A 25,707-nucleotide genomic window follows, 5' to 3' on the forward strand; every position below is an offset into this window, starting at 1 on the left:
TATGGCAGCTGAAAGCATTATGGATCTGTTGGCAGTTGTTTGCACACTATCATTACCCAGGGTCAAATCACAATCTGTGGGTAATGGATGGTCTGTCACAGCTGTCATGTGAAGAGTAGAGGGTCTTGGTCGTTTGTGTGTGGTCCATTTTGATATCTGTGTGTGGTCTTGTTTTCGCTTGGGGTACCATATTTGCTAACGAGGAAATTTTAATGAACAAATTGGTTGAGAAATTGCACTGGTACCAAGTGCGTCTAATGGTAACGCACAAGGAATCCTGGATCAGACTATACTGCATCAGTTGATGATGTTTATTTTAGCATTATTGTAGTGATAGTTGAATGATATCTTGGTTTTAAGTGATTGAGTTTTTTTCCTGATATGAACAATTTTCCTGTATGCCATGAATTGGAAGAAAAAGAAAAGTCTAAGCCAAAGTTCAATATTGAGTTAAGAGACAACATATTTACTACCAGTGTGTGTCAGCAATTATTCAGGGTTGGAGGGCCTTGGAGCCTATTATGGCTGACAACATCCAAAGGTTAAATACATTCTTAACTGGTCGCCATCCCCTTCCAGGAGGGTACATTCACTAGGGACTGACAACCCTTTGCACTCACCTTTCAATTCGTCAATGTGTGGGACCAGTTGTTTTCATATATATGCAGCCTTTTTCCAACATTTTACTGACTTTTCAAGCCCCACTGCACATTCATTTCTGTGATTATTTAAACAATGAATCTACTACATGAAAGATTATACCGTCTTACTCCAAGAAAAATAGTCATCATTGAATATTCTGTCTACATTACAGGAGCTGCTTATTGTGTCTGACAGCAAACCCCCTCCATCATTAGTGGTGGCGGTCGTACCTGCGTTACCCAAAGGCGCTGCCGTGGAACTTCACGTCACAGCCATTCAGGATGACCCTCGCCAAAGGACTACCTGTCACGTGACCACAATATTGCAGAACGGCCGCATAGATTGCTATGCTCTAACATCCGCGGACCGAAGCGCCGCCTCGCTGTCCCTTCGCTTGACCGTGACCGACCCTGCGGCCAGCGAGGATGTGAGTAAGGTCACAGATGCAATCTGCACAGCGTTTCAAAAAGCCCTGAAGAAGACAGAGGGTGAGCTGGTGCCGCTGTGTGCCCGAGTGTTCTATAAGTGCCACGATGAGCTGGCGAAGCAAGTGACTCAAGGTTTGTGCACCTATAAATTTACAAATGTAGGCTGCCAATAAGATGATAGACATCTATTAGTCCTCTGGGAATTTATAGCCGGATCAAACATTTTTTAGATGATGATTCCTGGGGTGATTTATCTATGATGCACATCACTACTGTGTTACTAGTTAACTGGAGCAAAGTCAACACTTTGATTATGTCGCTACCCCTCCAACCATATCCTGACTCATCATGGAAGAGTTGGATTTGGCTCGCACGCACAAGAAGCAAAGCCCCCGCGCTCCCCCGTTCCCTCAAAGTCCACCCTCGGGCAACTTTATGGGTCACAGCCTGCTCTCATTGGGGAGATGAATCCAAAAAGTCAAAAGGGGGAAAAAGTAACACCTCTGGCGTCGACGACGCAAAATGTGAGCCCCACCACCCACGCTCCGCTCCCCTTTTTTCATTATTTGCGTGAGGATTCACAGCTGATAGACGTGACATATGCTTCGAATGAAACCTTTAAACATCTTGTCTCAACTTGTTACTCACGATTCAAATCCCCCTTCTGTCTTGGAGACCGACTTCAACTTTTTCCAGAGAAGGCCAGAGAATTTTTCTGTGCATTTGGTGGCTGATTAACTGTAAATACCAGGTATTTTCCTGAAGTAGACTCCTGGGTAGTAGATACTAATTCACGTTTACTGATACTGTACATATTTTTTTTATTACTCACAATTTTATAATATCTGTATTTATGTGTGAGAAAGTCTACCGTAGAGTGAGTCATTGGTTTTGATAGATGATATGGATTAGTAAATAAGTTGCTGGATAAAAACTATATATTATCACTTTTTACTCAAATATTGAAAATAATTTTGTACTTTTTTACACAAGTATCTGTCCTTCTATTTAAGTAGCATCTAATGGAGATGGAACAGATAAAAACCATTTCCATGCCCCTCAGCGTCTGAACTCATCCGCTGCTAAATGAACAATGTTCATTGGCCAACACTTGCTATAATCGCCGGTTCATTTGACTAATTTGATCCATTTGGGAGGCAGCGTTGCACAACTAAAAAGTCGCACGGCTCTGGGCCTCGGCCACTCCTTTAAAAGCCCAAAGAGCCCCGAAGGTACCAGCTATTAATCACAGTGATCCTCTAGTTCCACTGCAGTCTTCATTTATCATGACATGCTCATGGGATCTTCTCAGGTCACCTACCCCTCGACATTGACAGTGTTCGGTTTACAATGGTTGAATTAGAACATTTAAAAAGAGGCCATGCAATTTATGGTGGGCTCCATAATCCCCTTTAGACAACCCCCTAAAAATGTGCTACCTTTCCAAAAACTGTTTTAACAGTGGGTTTATCCCAGAATCATTTAAAACTATAAGCCAACAGTGTGCCATAAAATTAAGGCTCAGTTTATTGAGCCCACATTTAAGAGACGTAAGCTGCTAATACACTGCTTTTACCCATCTACAGCTAAAACAAAGACCACCAAGACACCTGTTTCCCTTATTGAATGTATGATTATTTGTACGCGTGCTGCCATTACATACCTGTTTTATAAGACTTACCCAAATTTTTTGGAGGGGCTTAAATGTATCCTCCGTCCGTGTGCGGTCGATTGGTCGCCCGGACCGCGACAACGGGCGACCAAAAGACCGGCGACCAAAAGACCGACGACCAAAAGACCGGCGACAAAACAAGGTAAAACAACACGGTCTACGCATCACTAAAAGCCAACAATGGCCATGAGCAGTTTCACTGAGCCGACGTGTGCATGTGTAAGAGTTTGTATGTACATGCGTTGTCCCTTTAAGAAGCTACGTCAGTCAGGGTCTTAACAAGTTCTCCAACAAAAAACAATAAAAGTCGGGAAATTTGGAGCTTTTCTTTAGCCTAATAATTACTAGGACATTAAGTATGACTAAATAGTAATTCGCAGTTTGTATTTAGGGAATTTGAGCAACGATTTAAATGGTAATTATCACTTACCTTCCGGGCGACCAAAAGACCAGCAATCAAAAGATCGGCAACCAAAAGACCGGTGACCAATCGACCGTGTACCCCTCTGTCGCCCCATCAGATATGCTTTGACATAGTGCCTATCGTTTTAAAAGAAAGGAGTTAAGCAAAAGTTAGACACCTGTGAACAATTGGCATTACAGATCAAGACAGGGCAGTTATCCCAGCGGACGACCGCTAAATAGACGGGCTGTCATCGAGACGTTGGCATCATAAATTCTCATATGTCCGATTTCCATCTGTAGACCTGCATCCCCCCACATAATGAGGATAACAACTGTGTTCAATAAAGACAGCACCCCAACTCTGTGTTCCCACACATTTTGCTTGTCTATGTGTGGAATCCAATCCGTTTTAACATATGTCTGCATTGCAGTGAATGTAAAGGGTTTAGGAATATCAATAATTTGTGAATAGCTCCCGGTCAAAGGGTTAAGTGCAGCCCCAGTGGGAGCGATGCTCTAATGTCTCCCTCTGTCCTCCACCAGGAATCGAAGATGCTTTGAAAAAACTCCTCCGGGACTCCAGTCCATCGGTGGCTTTGGTTCCAGTGCTGGACTTGCCTGATTCCGGCATCCTCCACCTGTCGTGCTGGCTCAGTTCATAGGACCAGAACCAAGGTCAGCAGTCCCGTATGTGCCAAATACTTGACTTGGACTATTCAAACAACTAGTTTCCAAGGAGATGCTTAAGTGTTTGGGTAGTGAGTGGATCTATTCCAATATGCCCTTGTAAATAGGTTTATAAATCATTTTTACTGTGTAACTGAGTGCGTTTTAAGATTGTTATATGTAGGAATTTGGGGTACCAAATTTGTAAGTTGGAACGCTTACACCATGCAGTAGTAAAGTCATAATTGCAGTACTGGTACAAGAAATCTGAGCCATAATTATGTAGCAAGCAAATTACAAAAATCCTGTAATTACAGTGGTAGCTGCTCTTGGGTTGCATGACGCCATCTTTTTACGTCACTGTGCACACAGTACGTAGTGTAAGCGTATCAAAGGGCACCACTCTATACCATCTGAAATTTCTAACACTTTTCTTTAACAGTGAGAAAATGCCAGGTCTTTCGCATATTTTTCCCGTTTTTAAAAATGACCTTTTCTAAACTATGAATGAATAACAAATGATCTCGAACATCAGAAACTTTCATTTCAAGGTTTGCCACTTGTTTGAGTTTGTTTTTGTGAACCACTAAAAAAAATAACCCTGAAGCTGCTAAATGCTGCTAGGTCTGTGGATGACTGGAAGGTGACACCAATTTTCTATAAATGATCAAAAACAAATCCAGTTTTTTTTCTCAGAGATATAAATAATTTTAGGCCAATGGTGTCAGACTCGGGTTGGTTCGCGAGCCGTATTAACGTCAACTCGATTTTATGTGAGCCGGACCATTTTAGATATAATATTTATATTATTATTTTTTATAAATGGATTAAAAGAACTGGATTAAAAGCCCTGGATGTTAAGTTTTTTATATATCTAACAAAAAAAATGCTTTTTTTATATATATTTTTAGATTTTACAAAATTATTTTTGAACTAAAAACACAGAAAAAATGATTTTAAAAATGCAGTTATTGATTTAAAAGGGGGAAAATAAGGAAATATAATATACATCTATATCTATCATTTTAATTTGATCCTAAAACAGAAAGTCGGCACTCTTGATTTACTTTCTCGGGCCACACAAAATGATGCGGCGGGCCAGATTTGGCCCCCGGGCCGCCACTTTGACACCTGTGGTCTAGGCTTATGGTATTGAAACATTGTTGCTACTTATTTGAAAGGAAAATATTTTGTGAAAGATCATTGTATGCAACACCAATGAATATCAATGTATAACACAACACAAAACAATAGGTTTACTGTGTGTTATACTAGTGTGTGTGTGTCCGTTAAGAAGACTGTCTCTTCCTCTTGTGTTACACAGGACTGAAGGTGTGTTATTATTGTGTAATAGGCAATCAGCAGCAGGCACCAGAAGAGATTAAGCCTCTTTATGTTTTCCATTGATTTGAAGGCAGCCTGGTTAATAGGAGAGGGACTTCAGCTCACATCGCTCCAGGCAAGGAATTAAGCCTGCGTGTGTGTGACTTGTGTGTGCGTTTGAAGAAAATAACACTATTAACGCTCCTGGAACATTTCTTTTCTCAAAGATCATGAACTGTATTGATGAACCCTAGTTGGAATTCATCTTCACTTCACCAATTCTCTCCTCAATGCGCCTGAAATGGCGGCGGGATCGGACATACCTATCGACCGTCAACCCGCCCCACTGTTGTTTTGATTGTTGCTATCAAAAATTGAACAATGGGGGTAGCCAATGGAGCCTGAAGATTTTTCTTTATTGCAGGTTGAACAACACAAACAAGCAATTATTTATAAGTGAGAAAGCTAATGGTCTATCAAGCGTGTACCTGTTTATTATTTAAGATGGACAGTTGTTGAGAAAATGGATTTCCATAATGATACGATTATCAACTCAAGCTTTTATCATTTACGCAAGTGAAATCAATGTTGACGCTTTGTAAGGATGAGCAATTTGTCTATGGGATTTACTAGGTAAATTAAACAACGGCATACAATAAAAGTGAATTGAATTGAATGCTTTTATTGTCATTATAATGATGACAATAAGATGTATTTCTGTGCATTCATTCTAAAACCATTATTTGGTCAAATTGATGGACAACATACTAATGTCAAATAATTATCATTCGTCATTTAGTAAACGATGACTTGTCCTAAGGTTTTCTCATGGACACAATGAGAAAATATCTGAAGGATTACTTCATTGCTAAATTGTCATTAGGAGTTTGAACAGAATTGACTAATAGTGAAGCGAGACATCCATCTTGAGTTTGGTGCAGAATGGCTTCAGTTCCAGTCAGTGACAACCAGACTGGAGGTTGTCCGTCTCCATATGTGCTCTGTGACTGACTGACAACAAGCCCAGGGTGCAGTCTGCCTTCATCCAATGTTACCTTGGATAGGCTGCAGCACCCTGAACAGGAAACGGGTTGAAGGATAGACTTTGACCTGGGTCGGTGGCAAATGTGGTTTTCCTTCACAACAAGGGCAAATTGGATAGAGGATTCAAAATGGGAAAGATGGCGACTACTTTTCTAGGAGATTTTCCTTGGAAAAGACAAATAATCAATTAAAAGGCATTGTTTTTGGGTGTACATGCAGAAACACCCCAAAACAATGCTTTTTAATTGACTATTTTTCCAAAGCTACATATATACATACATACATACGTACATATGTATACACACACAATTTCCACCATTTGTGGTCTGCGTGTATGCGTCTATTTCCATGTAGAAGCCGATAAAGCCACAAGGACGTAATCATGCCCATCGCGGCTGGGCCGACGTGATGTTCCATGACAGACGGTCTTTGTGTCCCGCCTCACAAAATGACTAAAGACAGGGTGACATTTGCGTTCGTGTGTCCGTTTTCTGCCAAGCTGCGACCGCTCCACATATAAATGTGGCTTTTTTTTTTTCTTTCTGTAACCAACGTTGTTGTCCTTTGTGTGCTTGCGGCCCTTGTCATTTTGGCCTTGCACATGGACTTAACTGTGTGCTTCTACCTCCAGGCCTACTAGGCTGCTGATGTGGGGGTATATGTGTGGGTATGTGGGGAAACTCGTGTTGAGATTTTGGGAAATGACCTCAGTGTTGGAGACACCTCTTGGCATCATTTGTTTTTGTTTGTTTTCATGTTGTAGTCCTTTTTTTACATAATGGTTGTTTTTTTCTGGTGGTGTTGACGTATTTTGAAAGCCTTGTCTTGTACAAGTCAAAGCCTCACTTCAAACGATTGCTGGATGCTGGACCAGGAGGCCCTCAGATGGATGCTCCATTGAATGGTGTGTGCCTCCCTCTGCTGTCCAGAAAAAGTAATATATTAATACATAAAGAAAGCCCTTTGCTTTGGCTGTCATTTTTTAATACACACTCTCAAATCATCCAGAAGTGGCTGGATTTAGCAGATTTTATTACATTTATCATATGTTGCCCATTATCCTGATAATAATAACTATTTCCTATTATTCAATATATTTTTAAGATATATTTTTGACCAAAAATAGGGCCTCATCTTGACAAAAATAACAAATTATCCCAGTTAAATAGTGAGAATCAGTTGTATATGCTGGAAGGACAAGATTTTATCTTAAATATATACTGTATACTGTGTATTTTTAAGGATTATTTTTATAAGTAGTAATATTGTTGTAGTTATTATTATCATCATTTTTATTATACAGTAAACTCGATTTATTTTACAATAATCCAAAACAACTATTTTGAGCTCCTATTATACATCCATACTATTGTTTTATGATCACAGTGATTACGTTTTAAACCATGTATTTATCGAATGAACTAAATTAACTTAGAATTCATGGATTTTGGCTTTCTCGTCCTACCACCTCATCCATGGTCAATACGGTTCAGATTTCAACCCATTATTACAACTATTTCAAACACTCATAAAATTACACGGGCTTTATTTATTTTCATCCATAATTTACTGCACGGTAATGAAATTACTTGTATGTTTTAGAACACGATATAATGGTAGGAACACGTTGTCGCTTGCCATCGGTGCCTTCCGGAGCGCGTTTTTGAGCGGACCATAACTCGGAAGTGTGTCGCATTCAATTCGTTTTGTTGTCTACACGCGTCCCCCAAAAGCGTATAACTTTACTCCGCATCCATGCTGAGGGAGCAATAAAGGTCTGTTTCGCTGTTTCAATTTCATCGTACAGTTTAATATAACGCTCCGGAACAAAAATCAACGAAATCCTTAATTAAATAAATGATTATTTTATTTGTACACATTCGATTTGGCGGAAATATCGGATGTGCCCGTGGTCCTGTTTTGGAAAGGCATTCTTCCAAATGTTTGATCCCTAAAAACAATATTGTTTATGTTTTTATTTTTTATGATAAAAAAGCGTCTTCCTGATTTACATTTTCAAATCATCCAAACTCCCGTTTGCCACAGTTTAACTGATTACTAGCATTAGCGCCGATCAAATGAATTCAGTTGCGATTGCTGGCAATATATATATTTTTTTAAACATTAAGAATGTTCCAGTGGCTGGAAGATTGTTGATGTGTTTTCTAACAGTGTGTGTTGTAAGGGCTAGTATGGCAAAGTGGTAGATGGGAATCAACATCATTTAAATGGGACGATTGGTATTGAATCATCATGTTTCAGTACCAAAGACAGCGTTAGACGTCCAATCCATTTGGACTCAGCAAGCCTGGTCCAGCCAAATTGCTGTTAAAGGCAGCTAATGAGTTAATTTATGAAAACATTTAACCTGATCAAATGGTAGGAGTTGTTGTTGATGTTATTGTTTTAAAAAGACTATGGTTCATCTATCAAAATTAATAGCAGTGAGTTTTAACTACTTAACAATCAACTTTTTTTCACATCACCCGCTCTCAAATGATGATCTTGCAAGAAACTTACACAGGTCATGTCAACATGTTATGTTTACTGACAGTTGTCAACGTAAAGATGCTTGGGACAAGCAAGATGGAGAAGGAAAGCCCATCTAAAAAGATTGCTGCGCCATCTGTGTCGCAGATTAATGCGGAGTATGTCACACAGGTAAAAAAGAATTGCTCACCTGTTGCTTTTTGTAGTTACCAGTGTAATGTTGTCACCTAAGTCACGAGTGTAAGGACTGAAATTAGGCTTAAAATCTATTTTTTTTGGCTTCTTTTTTGAAAGAATTTAGCTTTTGTTGTATGGTGCATAAAACTCCACAATACATCGTAAATGTTATCTGGATGTTTTTTTTTAAATTTCCTTTATTGAATGTTATTAGTGAATGTTTCTTATGCATATTTAAGAAATTGCTTTTTTAGCATATAAAAAAAAATAAAAATCAAATATATTCCCTTGAAAATAATTTTCTAAATTAAAAACAGATTGTACATGGAGCATATATTTGATGCCTTACTATATTGCTTTTTATATTTTAGCTGGCAAACAAATATTGGGCCCCTCATGCAAAAAACAAGTTACCTTTTGACCCTAAGGTGAGTTTGTGTACATTTCTCAGATTGATGGGAGCTTTAAATGAATCAAAATATATATTTTTTAATTGCCTTCTTTGCTTGTAGGTGATGGATGACATTTATGAAAAAGAGATTCTCATGTCCAAGTAAGTATTTATTTTTCTTTCTTTAATGTTAAATTTCACATTGATGTGTTAATTTTTTTCATCTCCTTTTCAGATTTGCCATTAGAAAAATCATGTTGCTGGAGTTCAGGTACCCTTTTTAACTATTCCTTGTATTAAAATATCTGTTTACAATGTCTTAATATGGAATGTCATGTCTTACAGTCAGTACCTGGAGAACTACCTTTGGTTGAATTACAACCCGGATGTGTCTAGCAATGCTTTCCTGATGTCTATTAGCTGCATTGTCAATGAAAAGTTCAGGGAAAATGTGCCAGCTTGGGAGGTAACACATACTATTCAACATCCATGCAACCTTCACTAACTTTGTGAAATGTCAACATGTGTCTCTTTTGTAACAGGTGTTCAAAAAGGAGCCTGGCCATTTTTCTTTCTTCTTCAAGTGCATCATGGAAGCCCTGTTGGCGGGCGATGAAGGTGGCCTCACATTGAAAGAGCAAACGGTGCTGCTGGAATTTCTCGACCACTGCTTCAATAGTCTCGTATGTACCATGACTTATATCCAATGTTCAAACTATTAAGGTATGAGAAAGTACATGTAGAGTTAAACCCAACTCCTCACAGAGTTTAACTATTTACCCTGGCTACAAAATACCACTAGTTGGCATCTAAAATGTTTTTTAATCAAACACGTTTTATACTGTCATTGAAATTTAATTTTTTTTGGGTTGCCATAAAATTTCTCTTTTGAAATTTTCCTCGTATCTCGAGCATCTCGTAGGTAGAGCTGCTCGTATGTAGAGGTACTACTGTTTATCCTTGTAAAGGTAGTTATTTTTCCCACAAGGTGGCAGTATAGCTCTGGGCCAAGTCATTTTGGTCATTGCTCAGTGGTGCATTAAAGCACTGCAGAGGTCTCGTTTGAAAATGTGCTATAGTTGCATACTCACTATTAATGTCCTCCTATAAAACCTCCTGAATTTTTTCTAGCGCTGGGATGCTCTTATTGCAGTGAAATGGAGGGGGGTGCCATTGGTGTTTTATGTACAATATTAAGGCTCTCTTTCTGTGTCTTTCTATAGGAGGTAGATTTGATCCGAGAGCAGGTGCAGCAGCTCATCTCTCTGCCTATGTGGATGTGCCTCTTACCAGTAAGCGCAACGGCAAAGTGTGAAATAACTGATTTGCAGTGTAATCAGTTGACACGTTGTTGTAGTGGTTAGAATATCTACCTTTTCTGGCTTTTCACATCTGGACTAAGGCTGTGTAGGTTTTTGTAGCTTTCTCACATTCCAAACACATTTGTTAGGTGAATTTAATTTAATTTTCCCATATATATATATATATATATATATATATATATATATATATATATATATATATATATATATATATATATATATATATATATATATATATATATATATATATATATATATATATATATATATATATATATATATATATATATATATATATATATATATATATATATATATATATAACTCAAATTAACATTCATCTTGTATGCGCCATGTAATTGGCTAATGTTAATTCCAGTAATTGCGGTATTGTTTATGGATTCTTTATTTATTATTATTCAATTTCATTATCACAAGTATTCATTCCATTTCTTAGGTCCCCTATGAATACATTTTTCGATGCGGCCTAACCCAAAATTGCAACTCAAATGAATCTTTTAGTAAAGGCTTGGTCATCCAAAATCTCATCACGCATAGTGATTGTTTAAATTCCAGAGTTTTATTGGATTTCTATTCCACCCATTTCATACCCATTCCATTTGTGGCAGTGCATTTGGTTTACTGATCACCATCTAATTGCAGGGCACAACCATTCATTTTTAATTCACTCAGACTGACAATTTGAACTTGACTTTTATTTGTCCAGAATGGTTTTCAGTCATTTCCAGTGTATTTGGTTTTTGAAAGCGAAAAATGAATGAAAGGCCTCTAACTTTTCTGTTCTTTTGCATTGTTCTAGTCCAGACTTCAGAACGAGCTGAAAAAAGTTCCTAAACTGCAGAAGTTCTGGAATCTCATCCAAAAAAAATTTGACAAGATGGATCCTGGCGCAGCTGAACAGTCCGTAATCAGTTTTTGTATTTTTGGGCAAACAAACAAAACTCTTTCTCTGAGTAACTTTTTTTCAATATTCCTCTTTTGTTTTATTTCAGGGCTAAAAAGGAGCGAACTTTCCTTTCATCACTCATTAGAAAATTCCATGGAGTTCTTGAATCAATTCCAACATCAGGTAAGAATATTTCCCCCCCTCTATTTTGGCCATAGCGTGCATAACACAGTTCCTATATCAATGCAACTGTTATATTTTCTTTGAAATTTTTGGGGATGTGCAGTGGGAGCATGAGCTCCTGCTGCCATGCCAGCACCAATTCGTAATGCGGTCCGACACTGACACACCACCCCCTACACCAACCACCTGGAACGCTAAAAACAGAACACTAGTGTGTTTAGGTGGAATTCATACCTGACACAATAGATTACAGTCGCAAAGCTAGCAGAGTCCACATCGCTTCTAGCACCTGCTGCACATGCTGGTGTTGCCCACACATTTGCATGCTTTGGCGTCAACCTTCTTCTCACTCACTTTGAATATCCGCCTTTCTTCTTGAACTAACGTAACCCCCCCCTTTCTCCCCTTCCTATATAGGGATCATCACCATGGACAAGGTACACTACTGCGAGAGATTTGTTGAACTCATGATTGACCTGGAGGTAAGATGAAGTCCTTAGTTTTGTTTTGGGTTGACCTAAACTGGGTTTCATTGTTTGTTAAGAGGATTCTGGTTGAATTTCAGTCTACAAAATCAGGTTCACTGTATGTATGACAAACTCTAAATGTATTTTCAAAGATTTATATATTAACAAAATACCCTGAGATTAGAGTATAATTTGTTCTCTCCCGTAGCCCAATCAGTTTTCCCTTTTGAAATACCATTTATATATTGCTAACTCCTCCAAAAACACAACACTACAATATTTTCATATAGTGTTTTGTATGAGGAAATGATTACTCTATATAATATCATATAAAAATATACACTAAGTACATCATTCAATATAATTCAAAATAATTACAATGATTTTGTAGCACTTTTTCCCTTTAATGCTTAATGTGCTGCTCATTCTGTGTTTTCGCCTCAACCTCTTGAGGGCAGTATATCCCAGGCTTATAAAGGTACTGCACTGGAAAGTCAATTCCTTGCTCAGCTTCTCCGTACTCTATTAGTAATTATTTGTCCTTTGCAGGAGATAATGTATACCTGTTTGCATTCAGATAGTACTTGTTTAAAAAAAAATAACAACGCTGCCACATAAGTACTAATCATTGTCTCTGGAGTGTCCCATTGCATTTCGGTATCAAGGTTGTGGAGGCATGTAGTTTTTTAGTTTGACATTTTGATTTTCTATGGCTTAGATCTCGCCAGGGCATTTTTGGGGTGTTTTTATCTGACATTTTTAACCAAGTAAGTTGGTCTGGAACAACTCCCTGTGATAATGTTTACTATCCATTCAGTTACGCACAATCCAGAACAAAAAAAATGATTGGTTGAATTTTGCATAGTCCATTTTTGGCTTGTCAAATGCTTGTACGTTGAGGAATTTAACTGGGAATTCCTTGCTCTTGCTCAGATGGTTAAGACGCCGACAATGAGTCAATAAATACAAATAGCTATAGCACTTGATTATATTGGTATAGTTGCTTGTTGTTTTTAAGCATTAAAAAACTAAACGGACTGATGCCCATGATAAACAGCCAGCTTTTAAAATGGTTTAATTGGCAAACTACTCAAAGATAGACAACTTGTCGTAATCAAGGATAGAGACACAATGTTCCATAAGGTGTTGCTGTGTGTGCACATCTCGCATTACAACTGGGAGCGCTCTATAGATTCCATCCTGCTGACAGGCCGGCCTTGCTGTTCCTGGCATCGTCCGTTGGCCAGCCAGCCCACCTGCCCGCTGTCTCCAGCGAGACGGGCTCCCTGTCCTTCAAGCCGTCTCCTTTTACAAAGCCTCCCGATGGCTGAAATCCATACTCGTCTCCTGTGTAGAAAGGAAACCAGTCGGGATAAGAAGAGCTCTTTTCTTGTTTTTTTCCCCCCTGCGTATCTTGATTAAAAATTGCTGGATGAAAGAAAAGAGGTATCACTAGCTGCACGCATAGCCTTAGAGAAAGTTTATTTTCAATTTTAAGAACCATATTATTTGTAGCCTAAGTTGGATTGGTAGCCACTAGTGACTTTTGCTCAAACTGTCAATTTGTCAACAAGTTGAGCTGATTTATTCCAACCGAACCAGCCCCGCTATCTCATTTTGACAGCTTTCAACCCCCCCATTCTCTGCGTTACTGCCACCAGCAACTAAATCAAGTCATCCCTTCTGTTCTAACACTGTTGATGCCAGTATTCCATCAAGAAAATAAGAGAACAGTGATGAACCAGGGGCATTCACACTCCCGATTCTGATTACTATTCTATTGTTGTGTGATTTTAAATCATACTAGAGGCTTTGTTAAGACCAATAACCATCAGGATATGAAGACCATTGTTATGTGGCTGATTAAGGCGGACACAGTTACTTTCATTTTATTCATTATTATTTATAAGAGGATTAACCATGGTGTTTATTTATCCCAAATTTTAGGTGGGTTTGACACAGTTTTTTGTTATAGAGCTCACATTTTTCGCAAAGTAGCATCAGTATCCATCTGCCACTAAGCGGCTTTCAGTTATGATGGCAAGTCTAAAGTAATAGATTGCTTTTGACATACTGCTAGAAAAAAATGTAGAAACATAAATCAAGAGTTCCTATATCTTCAGATACAGGTTCTCAAGACTTGGATATGTCTACTTGTAAATGTGTCTCAATTTTCAAGTGTAACTGTCCTCGTGGAAAGACATTTTCCAAATGTTGAGGATGAATCAGGTTGTGAAAGTCCCCCGGAAAATAACTCGAATGAATCACAAATCTGACTCCTGGGAGCAAAACGGCTTTTTCTTTTCAGGCATGGCTGTCTGATTTTTTTTCCCTCTAGGTTAACTCATGCTAGATGTGTTGCTAAATGATACTAGCTTTTGATCTTGTTCAATGTGTAGCTGTTTCAAATGAAATCAGGTGATTTTCAATTACCGGTAAGCTTTAAAAGTATTACTATCACCTGAATCTCTTGTTTCTCTAGGCCCTGCTTCCCACCAGGCGTTGGTTCAACACAGTGCTAGACGATTCCCACCTTATGGTGAGCTGCAACCTTTCCAGCCTCACCGAACGGGAGAAGGAGGGCCACCTATTCTGTCAGGTACAAGGCCCTTGCGACACAATCAACGCACACTTTGTATGTCTGAGTGGCGTTAATCCAAAAGAGATGACTCATTCTCTTATTCTCTTACGCACAGTTGCTCGACATGCTCAAATTCTACACGGGCTTCGAGATTAACGACCAGACAGGAATGGCTTTGACGGAGAAAGAAATGACAACGCTACATTATGACAGAATCACATCATTGCAGGTAACCAGCACAAAGAAATGGCAGTTTTGTGATCCACAGTCTCTACTTGGTGGTTTTTACAGGTCACATTTCCCCGGACCTTTACTTCAACATGAATGTCACATTTCTCTTTTGCAGAGAGCAGCCTTTGCTCATTTCCCTGAGCTGCACGACTTTGCCTTGTCCAACGTAGCCGCGGTGGACACTCGAGAATCCCTGACCAAACATTTTGGCTCTCTCAGGTAAACGAGTTAAATTCATGTTTTCATAAACTGCTGCGTTAACCTCATACAACACATAAACATCCACCTTCCTGCGCCCCCGTGTTAAGTCAGTGAGTAACGGCACCAGTGTTGCCGCCTGAGTGCCGCCGCTAAATGGCAGCCAGCGCTGCCCACCGACAAGCAGCGAGCGAGCGAGGGGCACGCCTCATTAATTTAATCGATTTGCAGCGGCTTGAGAATAAACTCTTTGAACAGCTGTGTTTGTCACATTGTGTTAGCTTGCCAAAGAGCACACTGGCCTTAATAAACACCTCCATTGTGCAGTCGACAGTCCTCTTTCAGGTGAAAATGAACATAATATTCAGATTTATGAGGGTTGCGCAAAGTTTAGTCTGCTAAACGAGACTTGTACTTGATTTTTGTGTCACTGTGTCCCATGCATCCTATTTAGGCGATTCCCCTGACTATCCCGGCTGACTCGTAGGAGAAACGAGTGGTCCTATTCACAGGGCACATGTGGTCAACATAGAAAATTAGTCAAAAGTTACAGAAATTGACTTTGATAACCACAGTCTACATTGCTGCTCACTTTTACAAATATTGGGAGAAAAAAAGCCACCAAGTGAGGGTGTAAACCGTCCCAGATGTGTTGGACGATCTCCAATTTTGACCATTTCTTTTAATATCAGTAAAAATCTATTGAAGTTATTTTTGGGGCCACATAAAATCAGTGAATACAGTTTTATTCTGTTGTTCCCGTGGATATTATTTCCACTTTACATGTTTCTGAGTAATGTTTATGTCAGACTTTCATGCGTCCATTGACTTTAGACTTCATGTTCTTGAGTTCAAATTTGAGCCATTTTACTGAACACAGTATCTCAATAATGGCTTCCTTTGTGAATATTTCTTAAAAGTAATTTAATCACTATCAGCAGATGGTTTAAAAAAACAGGTCACCAGATTGTTGTGTATTTTGTAAAAAGAAACAAGAAATAAACAAGACTGTAAATGTATAGTCTTGGTATGCTTAGAGCCTTGAAATGTTGTTTTGTCATAATAGATAGCTTAAATGTGTGTAGTTGATATTAATTTAATTGCTCTATATGGTTAGCTTTCTTAAAACAATATTGAATTATAAGAATCTATTTTCATGTATAGTATTGATTTTCTTGGTCATTGTTCCTATTTATTTTCTGCCAATGCAAATCATTACATCCAATTCTTTAAAAAAATGTTGCCAGTATTACGGTGGCCAGCAGCTATTACGTATAAACACCCAACTACCTTTGGCTTGACACAACATAAAATTTGTCATTACCATATATCATCCTCTCCTGTCAAAGATTAGAAATGCTTGGACCTCACACTGTCTCTCTTTAGAGCGTTATTAGCTGAGCATTGCTGAATCGGGTTAAATACTTTTGCTGAATCATTTCACGTATTTTCCCAAAAAGGCAACCCCCCCATCCCATCCCATCTCAATCCGCCACTTCTTGGCGGGTGCCAGAACGCCATTGTTCCTTGATCCGCAACTGCCATCCTGCGTGACTCCCCCACCGCCGCCATCCTCTGGAATAAGCCACTATCAGATTTAACGAGGCATTTTTTCCTTCCCCCATCAGAGCAACTCATGCTAATGCCACTTTATTCCTGCCGCGCAAACCTCTCACTAAGCTTCCAGTCACCCGTCGCTCCGAATTTATCCACTAATTCCCCAAAACACACAAACGGAGTATTATTGCTCAGCTTTGCCTATAAATAGAAGCTTCTGACACTTGCATAAAGCACCACTGAGTGTCATTTTAGGCCAGCAAATGAATTTAATACATGATCAAAGACAGCACTTTGTGAAATGCTGTAAAAGATATGTACTGTATATATTTTTTGGTAAGCTTTTAGTTTCACCCTCACTTTAAAGCTTTACTCATTTGATATCTTGGTTCATTAACATTTATGATAGTTATTTCAAGTTGAACCCCCGGCCATGTTACATTTATTTATACACGCCTTAATTGCAACAATGCCTCATAAGGGATTTAAGGCCAACAGTTGACTAAAATGGTGACATCTGATCTAAACACCAAAAAGTTAAGGAAAAACTTCTAGAGAAGACCAAGAAACCGCGAGAATTGGTCGGCCTTGAAAATATAGGAGACCCTTCTTATCCTACATTACCTGACTGATACAAGATGTTTTTCTGTTCCATGCAGTACATATTACAGCTCAAGGGAACCTAATTCTCTAGAAAATTCAGTCAAACAGAAGCAAGTATTGCCCAGAAGAGTCTAGAAATGAGATAACCGCATTACTTTTCTAAAGTCACTGGATTACCACACATCAATAGGGTCAAAACAAACCCGCAGGCTGTAAAATAACCCAGTTGCAGTACATGCCAGTGGCTGAGCTGTCAATCAAAACCTTGTCCAGTCATCACCAAAGCTGCCAGCGAGCTGCTGTGTCTTCTTGCCGAGGGGCAGGGAAGCCCATACGGCCTGTTTCAGGTCATCTACGGGCCAGAAAAATGCAAAGCTGGCACTATGTCATCCATTTGCGACATGTCACGACTATGCGCACGGATACAAGAGCCACGTGTAGCTGTCAGAACCTAACACGCTTGTGTCCAGAGTTCCTCACGCTTCCTCATGCCCATCCCCTTTTTTTGTGGCGCAGCCCTTGCCCATGTCATGTCAAGCTGATTAAGCCACACGCCTCAGTTTGTGGAGGCTTTGATTTTCATAATCCTGTCGCATCAATGCGGTCAGGCCCATTTGATGCATGTGTGCTGACAGAGCAGGACCGCAAGTGTCAAAGTAAACAGGAGTGGCTTGGTGTAGCAGTGAGAATTGCAAAAGGCCATCGGATTTCATGCGCACTGCACCATCACAATTAGAGAAACCCACACAAGTTAAGCAAGCGGTTGTGGCCCAAAGTATGAAGGGAATGTTGAACAACATCAAATTAGCAGCACTTACTATGGTGAAATGCTGCACCCAGTTCTCACAAACACACCATTATACTGTATTGACATACAAAATCAATCATAACTAAAATAAATGTAATCCAATAACATTTTAAAAATATTTTTACAAATCACTCAGGACTTTCAACACAAATCTGTTGGCAGTACCTGACACATTGGGAAGCGAATCAAGGAAAACCTGGCATAAATGGTCAGTGCAAAAACAGGAATAGATTGTCACTGAGGTACTTCATGCTGTTGGCCATGGCCTTAATGCAAAACATGTTTGACCATGGTCAGACACTAGTGCTAATGTTAACATCAACCATTGTAGCACTAGCAAGGTTACTTCGTCTTAGTCCCAAACTGACAGGCTTTTCCCCCTTCAATGCACCGATGTGAAGGTAGACACAATTTTGTGATATTATTTGGATCAAACATTCCCCAACAGTCATGAGTTTTGGTTACTTTCTTTTTTTATATACGATTGTCAACAGTTTGAAACATTTACAAAATTACATTAAGTGAAGATATTTACATCTAAAAACAATACTTTCTGTGTGAAATGTTTTTCCTCACTTGCAGGATTGTTCTCATTCATTCCATCTTTTTATTGCAGTCCTAATATGCTCCACCGGGTGGCATCTTACTTGTGTCTGTTGCCTGAGCTGCCCAAGGACCAAGAAACCACCCATGACAAAAAGGTTCTTCTTGAGCTCCTGGTATGTACAAGCTCAATTTTATATCAATCCCTACACCTACCTTTCTGCTTTCTAATTCAGTTCCACTGAATTTCAACATGTGTACCATCACTGTCAATACAGTGACTAAAACAAGTGTAAAGTTCTACCTATGGCTATGGTGGAGATATAGATCTTGGCAAAAGATAACCATCTTAACTAGTCGTTCTCAAATATTTTATACACATTACTAGCACTAAAAAGTGGGAGTATGATACAGATCATTTACAGTCACGTATCTCCCGCACAAGTTGACAAGTGTATTTATTTCATGGTCCTGGTGATGTTGTACCACCTCCCCAAGTGAAAATAAAAATGAATTACTATAGGTGTGTACTCACCCTTTCTCCACCTCCAGAGACATTGATCAAGGCACAAAAGAGGGTGTGTTGTTGTGTAAAATGTTGCTCTTTAGGCATTATGATGACAGCAAAAAATCCGCTTACATTATTTCCCTGTTTCAGGTGTCCCGTCATGAGCGCAGAATCTCTCAGATTGAGCAACTGAACCAGATGCCTCTTTATCCGACAGAAAAGATCATCTGGGATGAAAACATTGTCCCAACAGAGTACTTCTCTGGTGAAGGTATGAACATGCAGCAATTTGCCGCTTTCTGACTGGCTCTTTATCTTAGTTTACTCATTGCAGTTCTCTTTCCCTACTAAGCGTCACATATTACTTTTAGATCTTATATACTCATACCTCTTCCTTTTCAGGCTGCCTTGCACTCCCCAAGCTCAACCTCCAGTTTCTGACCCTTCACGACTACCTGCTAAGGAACTTCAACTTGTTTCGCCTCGAATCCACTTATGAGATCAGACAAGACATTGAAGATGTGGTGTGGCGCATGAAACCCTGGTAAGTCGTCTTCTGTCTTCAACAGGGAACCTTTGCAATAAACCCTATTCATTTGGGCAGAGGAACTAATGCGAATTATTGACACCATCCAAAAAATGGGTACAAGCGATTGATATAGCTACAAAGTACGATAAGATATATTATATACCTTGACTGCTTTAACGAGGCTCACGTGACTATCCCAGCCCATTTGTAACTGATCAAGAAAACACTTGAATCCTTTTTAACTTTTACGACTGAAGAGCCCTCTCATGGTGCTAAAGCACGGCACATTGATTATATTTAATTCAAAGACTATGACAAGTCGCTACAGCACATTTGGAAACCCATTGCTTAACATATTAAGTGTTCCCATTATGTCAAGTGGTATCGCAACTTTTTACGTGTTGTTGCAGCAGAAAGTAAACAACTCAGCAGCAGTGTTGTCTGTCGCTGCCCCAAATCCAACTCATTTCAGGCTTGACAGCAGCCCACGGCACTTGTCACACCTCTCCTTTCTTTCTTTCTGTCTGTCCTTCAACACACACACATTCTCAGGCAGTCGGAATATGGCGGTGTGGTATTTGGCGGCTGGGCCAGGATGGCCCAGACCATCACGGCCTTCACTATCGTGGAAGTGGCCAAGCCCAACATTGGCGAGAGCTGGCCTGCACGCGTGCGAGCTGACGTCACCGTTCACCTAGATGTGCAGGATCACATAAAGCACGAGTGGGAAGGTAATGGTTTAAGATTTTAAATTGACCCCGCTAAAAACGACTCAACATTCTAGCTTCTAAGCTTATTCAAAAATGTGATTCACCTTCAGACGAGTAATTGCATTGTAGTTGTTTGCAGTGGCATAGAATTATGCTGCATCTGATTCAAGTTTATTTCTCATAGTTGGCACCTTGTGTGTAGAAAAGTTAAATGATAAGACAAATATCTATGCAGATCTTATGAGTTCTACTCTATTAAATTGTAATATGTACCTGATAATGTGGCCTAACTCCAGGGTTTCCATATATGCAATGTATATATGTACATCTGCCATATATGCATATGTATTTGAGAAAAAAGGCAGTATTGTTTGGATTTTTTGGATAAGAATAGAATGTAGAATTTAGCTTTTAATGACCTTCATTTTCTTTACCTGCTGGTACATGGAATTTCTTCTACGGGTTATAAAGTTTTTTTTTTTACATTTTACTTTATGAAGAAGGCAAGGTCATACAATCCACCTTATTCCAACTCTAATTAAAATATCCTAAAAAAACAGTTTGAATGTTTGATTTATTGTTTAGTGACTTGGTAGAATAATAAAAAGAGACAGATAATTAGACGTTTTTCATCTTCAACGGCACTTAAAAAAGAGGACTAAGTTGCTATGAATTTTCAAATAAAAGAGGATGGTCACTGCTTGCTTTTATACTGACGTCAAACTTGCACACCACCATTGCGGAACTTTTAATATTCAAATCTCTTGCAGTGAGACCTTTTAAAATGTGATTCTTTAATATTCTATTTCCTCAAATTTAAATCAAGCCTACAGTATCACTTTCTATCCTGTCCCCTGCTTCTATAATTAGGAGTTCATGTTTTAAAGATCAGGTGCACGCTGACAAAGCAGTTTCTCTCTCTTTTCCTGACGCCTACCCCCACTATGCCACTGTTCTGCCCCTACACACCTTTCTGTCTTATCTGACTCTCAAATGCTCTCTCTCTCTCTTCCGCAGGGCTGCGTAAGCACGACGTTTGCTTTCTGATCACGGTGCGCCCCAACTTGGCCTACGGTACTCGCTTCGACCGGCGCCAAGCCTTCGTGGAGCAGACAGGCCTGGTGTACGTGCGGGGCTGCGAAGTGCAGGGCATGCTCGATGATCGAGGGCGTGTCATCGAGGAAGGTACGACTCAGAAGTGTACACATACACCCCCCACTAACACAGAATGACACACAGTCTCCATCCTTCCCATCAATGCAATCATTCCAAGCAGCTGATCCTTGGGAGAGGGTCACAAGTGGCGTTGTCATGGTGACAACCAGCGTAAGACCTGACCTGTTCACATTAACATCACATTAACCTGAGGTCGACGGCGACAACGCCCGAGAGCTGCAGGCCCTGCCCCCATGTACCCCTTCCACCTTATTTGATTCATTTAATTTAGCTGCATAGGTTGATTATGGATTTGTAAACCTTGAAGAATGTGCTATTCCTGCAGAACCGTGCTCACATTCGCAAGTGAGAATCATTTTTTTCCCTTTTGATACTTTGTATGAGTTTAAAGTCACCAATTTCCTAAATTCAAAGTGTCAGCTAGTTAATCCTTAACTCTGGGTGTCCTGCTACGCCGAGGTATAGATTTGTTTGTGAACAGAAAACACATTTAATGGAAGGAATGGGAGGGGAGGAAAAAAGCTAACTGCATTTGGAAGTGTCCATCTGAGCTGCATCACTTTAAAGAAAAAGAAAAAGTATAATATCAAGAAAATTGTTTTGCATCCATCGCCGTCGTATTCGATGGGCTCCCTCACCGTCACAGATATTGTCACGAAAAAAAGTGTGCAAAACTGTTAGCCAATCATCACAATCATCTGCAAAGGTTAGACATCGTAGCCATCCGCTTACCACTTTGAAGGGTTTATGAGACCCCCCCACCCGTTTGAAATTTTAATCCTAGATCATTGTGATGATGTCTCATGAGATGTGCAATAATTCTAGTGGGATTTGCTGAGGTATCACTTGAAAAGGAGGCTTTTTTTCTCAATATATTATTGCTTGCCTTGTGAACTGTATAACCTCAGGGACAACTCTAGAGGTGGCCAATGAAAAACCAGAGCAGTGTCTGATTAAACTCAGTTGAGTACACGTTTGAGCTGAGCCAAGTTCTTCTCCCCATTTGGGCCACAACTAAAGGGGGGAAAGCGCTGGCGGGCAAGCTGTCATCTCCGCTGACTTGAGGCGATGGCTGTCTGGTTCCGCTCTGCTTTTGAGATACCAGCCGTTGGAACGGTGACAGGGCGTCAGTCACTCTTGGAGTCATGACAACCCAATACACAACATGATGCACCGGTTACAGCTTCATCTCCTGAGGCGGAGTGACAGACAGGACAGGGGGTTCATATAGAGGCGAATGTGAAGAAAAACTCGAAAGGGAATTAGTTAAGGTTCCCTTTTAACTCATATTCTATTCATGATGTTTTTCATATCAAATAGATTCCATGTTCCAGTTAGTCAGCCATTTCAGAAAAATAAACTCAGTATTTCTGGAAGTTTTGGTCATGCCTTTTATCAATGCATTGAGCAAATTGATCATCACCCAGTTTCCACTGAGGACAAATTACAACCTCAATCTATCCATCAGGGGGAGAAAAAATCAGTATGGAAATTAAAATATCATAACTTCATCAAAGCACCCCCCAGAATTATTAAAGTGTAGCGCACAAGGACACATTGCAGACTAATTGCCTTTGTAGTAATGAAATGTGGAAATAACTTGGTAGCATGTGTTGACAAAAGTTCTTTTTAAATTAGTTTCCAACCTCTAGTTTAAATTGAATTCTTAATACAGGGTTAATATTGTTTGATTATGTTACAACCTTTGTATTGGGTCGTCTGTTTTATGTATAAATCCACCAGAGGAAATATTATACTCAGTCACTTTTTATCTCTTCCGTAGAAAGTAAAATATGCAACAGTAACATGATATTTATCACTTTGCCTGAGAGCAAATGCTGTTCTTCATTCGCAATGAACATTGCCCGAAGCCATTGGTGTTTATTTTGTCCTGGCCATATGTAAGCACCCATATTCTGGTCTGCCCTTGCTCTTCTTTCCCCTGTGTGAATTAAATATGCAACAGGCATAGGTTTGTCCCCAAATAGTCATCTGGCTGTGGGAACATGCCCCGCCTGCTTTGACTTGGTTAAACTTTCAGATATCCAACCCCCCTTGTGGATAAGTGATGGCCTGGCTAACTGGGTGGCGAGTGCACACATTGATAACCATGTGCTTGGTGTGAAATCCAGGAGGCGGGTCCACTTTTATCAGTTAAACCTGTGTTTTGCTTAATACATGATATTTCGGAAAATGATGGTTTACTGTTCTGGTCGCACTGTTCCGTATACTTTATTAGATATGCTTGCAAAATCAAGTGCACGCTTGTGTCTTACAAATATGACAAGATGCACGTGGTTTTAGACAATCCTGGCCTAGCTCCTCAGTTATTCACTGCGTCACCTTCCAGCACACTTATTTAGTTTTTTAGCCATGGGGATTAGAAAATTCCATAGCTACACATAAGGACCAACAGACACAGGCAGGCAGACACACAACAGGAGGTCAACTAGATCGAGTATCATTCTCTTCTGGCCCCTCACCTGCCCCACCGTGCCATAGATGACTATCCGCAGACATCCGTCAGGGAGCTGCCCTCAGTATACCTCGCACCCGCTCTCTGAGTGGCTGCCTATCAGGCCCTGCATCTACATTCTTCATCCTAAAAAAGGCAAAGCACTGTTGGAAGGCCAGGCCAGGGAAGGTTGCGTTGTAAAAACTACTGCGTCTCTCAAAGATAACATGCTTTTTTTCCCTGCGCCGTCAACACTCTATTGATTGCATTACAAGCATGCAAAGTTGCTACTCTGCGGTTGTAGTCATTGGAACAGCCCTAAGAATGTGTCTCTGATAACCCTACACCTTTCCTCTGCTACAATTTGTGTTACTTTCTTTCATCACCTTGCTTTTTTTCCAGGTCCCGAACCGAAACCCAAGCTTCGCGGCGACTCCAGAACATTTCGCGTCTGGCTGGACCCCAACCAGTATCAGCAAGACATGACCAACAGCATTCAAGCTGGCACAGAGGACCCCTACGAGACATTCAACATCATCATGAGACGCAAGCCGAAAGAAAATAACTTCAAGGTTTGGAGTGCATCACCAATCCCCACCCCCCTCCCACTCTTTGACACTTATTATATTCATTCGGGTGTTGTAGTTGTAAGGGTTGGGGCCAGGGCACGGCTCAGATTATGGCTATTCCAAGGCCCTTCTCAGTGGAATCTTAGCCTAGGAACCCTGCTCTTAAAGATAAAGGCTTACGATCAAGTGAAGAGGAGGCAAAGTCCCAATATTTTTATGTAGGTCAAGTTAGTAAGTTAAACCCCACAAGAACTTGAGCGTCAAACCCCAGCTCGTGTTTTTGTTTGAAAGCTACTCAACTGGGGCTTTGTCAAATCTACCATGTTCTAATGCGGGGCACATAAATCTGCCTTTTCCTACCCGCACCTAAAGAACAACAGATGTTTTTTGCAAGTCGTTAGGAGCTGATGGGTATTCGCTGAACATTCTTTTGCATCTTTGATGTTTTAGCACAGATAAAAGCAAACATGTTTCCAGCCTGCTGATTGACGCACAAGGTGCCGTTGAAGCTCATTAAAAGCAAACTGACAGATGGACATGCTTCCCGTTGTCCCATCAAAGCCTCCTGTTGGATGTTGTCTTAAAAACACAAAAACCCTGTCTAAATTTCCTGTCTCTCACATGGATGCTTGTTAAAATAGGCTGTTCTGGAGACCATCAGAAACCTGATGAATACCGAATGCGTCGTCCCAGACTGGCTCCACGACATCATCCTTGGTTACGGCGATCCAGGCAGCGCCCACTACTCAAAAATGCCCAATCAGATCTCCACCTTGGACTTTAATGACACCTTTTTATCCATGGAGCACCTGAAGTCCTGCTTTCCTGGTTCCACCATTAAGATCACTGAGGAGAACCCTGAACTGCAGGTCCCGCCTTTCAGGTGGATGTCAAATGTTTATTTTTAATCAAAACAAAAATCATTAACACTAACCATCTATTTTTTTGTCTCTATATTACAAGAATCAAGTTTCAAGTCCCAAACCAAACTGACAAAGGAAAGAAGAGGAAGGCAAACACTGATGATATCAAAAAGGAGCAGACCTTGATGGTTTCCCCCTATGTAACACCTAACCGTGGGCCCTACCCATACAATCAACCCAAAAGGTGAGCACTACATTG

General features: G+C 40.0%; 2 protein-coding genes across 3 annotated transcripts in view; both read left to right on the forward strand.

The window, feature by feature from the left end:
- Window positions 1–5,812, forward strand: part of dph6 (diphthamine biosynthesis 6) — a 49,183-nt gene extending 43,371 nt beyond the window's left edge. The window contains exons 14-16 of one of the 2 annotated variants that reach the window (XM_077621623.1): window positions 815–1,202; window positions 3,691–3,822; window positions 5,138–5,812. In XM_077621623.1, coding sequence (XP_077477749.1) covers window positions 815–1,202; window positions 3,691–3,809 — 507 coding nt within the window. In that variant the 3' untranslated portion in view covers window positions 3,810–3,822; window positions 5,138–5,812. The remainder of the gene's footprint in view (window positions 1–814; window positions 1,203–3,690; window positions 3,823–5,137) is intronic. The other variant, XM_077621624.1, reaches the window with a different exon arrangement.
- A 1,994-nt stretch (window positions 5,813–7,806) lies between these two features.
- Window positions 7,807–25,707, forward strand: part of aqr (aquarius intron-binding spliceosomal factor) — a 37,142-nt gene continuing 19,241 nt past the window's right edge. Inside the window, exons 1-22 of the mRNA XM_077621065.1 lie at window positions 7,807–7,955; window positions 8,735–8,841; window positions 9,219–9,275; window positions 9,360–9,400; window positions 9,474–9,509; window positions 9,584–9,704; window positions 9,781–9,921; window positions 10,462–10,530; window positions 11,381–11,481; window positions 11,574–11,650; window positions 12,068–12,132; window positions 14,600–14,716; window positions 14,814–14,927; window positions 15,045–15,148; window positions 18,712–18,814; window positions 19,297–19,417; window positions 19,549–19,690; window positions 20,228–20,406; window positions 21,403–21,570; window positions 24,419–24,588; window positions 25,227–25,468; window positions 25,549–25,692. Of these exons, the coding sequence (XP_077477191.1) occupies window positions 8,749–8,841; window positions 9,219–9,275; window positions 9,360–9,400; window positions 9,474–9,509; window positions 9,584–9,704; window positions 9,781–9,921; window positions 10,462–10,530; window positions 11,381–11,481; window positions 11,574–11,650; window positions 12,068–12,132; window positions 14,600–14,716; window positions 14,814–14,927; window positions 15,045–15,148; window positions 18,712–18,814; window positions 19,297–19,417; window positions 19,549–19,690; window positions 20,228–20,406; window positions 21,403–21,570; window positions 24,419–24,588; window positions 25,227–25,468; window positions 25,549–25,692 (2,405 nt within the window). The 5' untranslated portion in view covers window positions 7,807–7,955; window positions 8,735–8,748. The remainder of the gene's footprint in view (window positions 7,956–8,734; window positions 8,842–9,218; window positions 9,276–9,359; window positions 9,401–9,473; window positions 9,510–9,583; window positions 9,705–9,780; window positions 9,922–10,461; window positions 10,531–11,380; window positions 11,482–11,573; window positions 11,651–12,067; window positions 12,133–14,599; window positions 14,717–14,813; window positions 14,928–15,044; window positions 15,149–18,711; window positions 18,815–19,296; window positions 19,418–19,548; window positions 19,691–20,227; window positions 20,407–21,402; window positions 21,571–24,418; window positions 24,589–25,226; window positions 25,469–25,548; window positions 25,693–25,707) is intronic.

This window comes from Stigmatopora argus, chromosome 15 (genome assembly GCF_051989625.1).
Source record: "Stigmatopora argus isolate UIUO_Sarg chromosome 15, RoL_Sarg_1.0, whole genome shotgun sequence".
Taxonomy (NCBI): domain Eukaryota; kingdom Metazoa; phylum Chordata; class Actinopteri; order Syngnathiformes; family Syngnathidae; genus Stigmatopora; species Stigmatopora argus.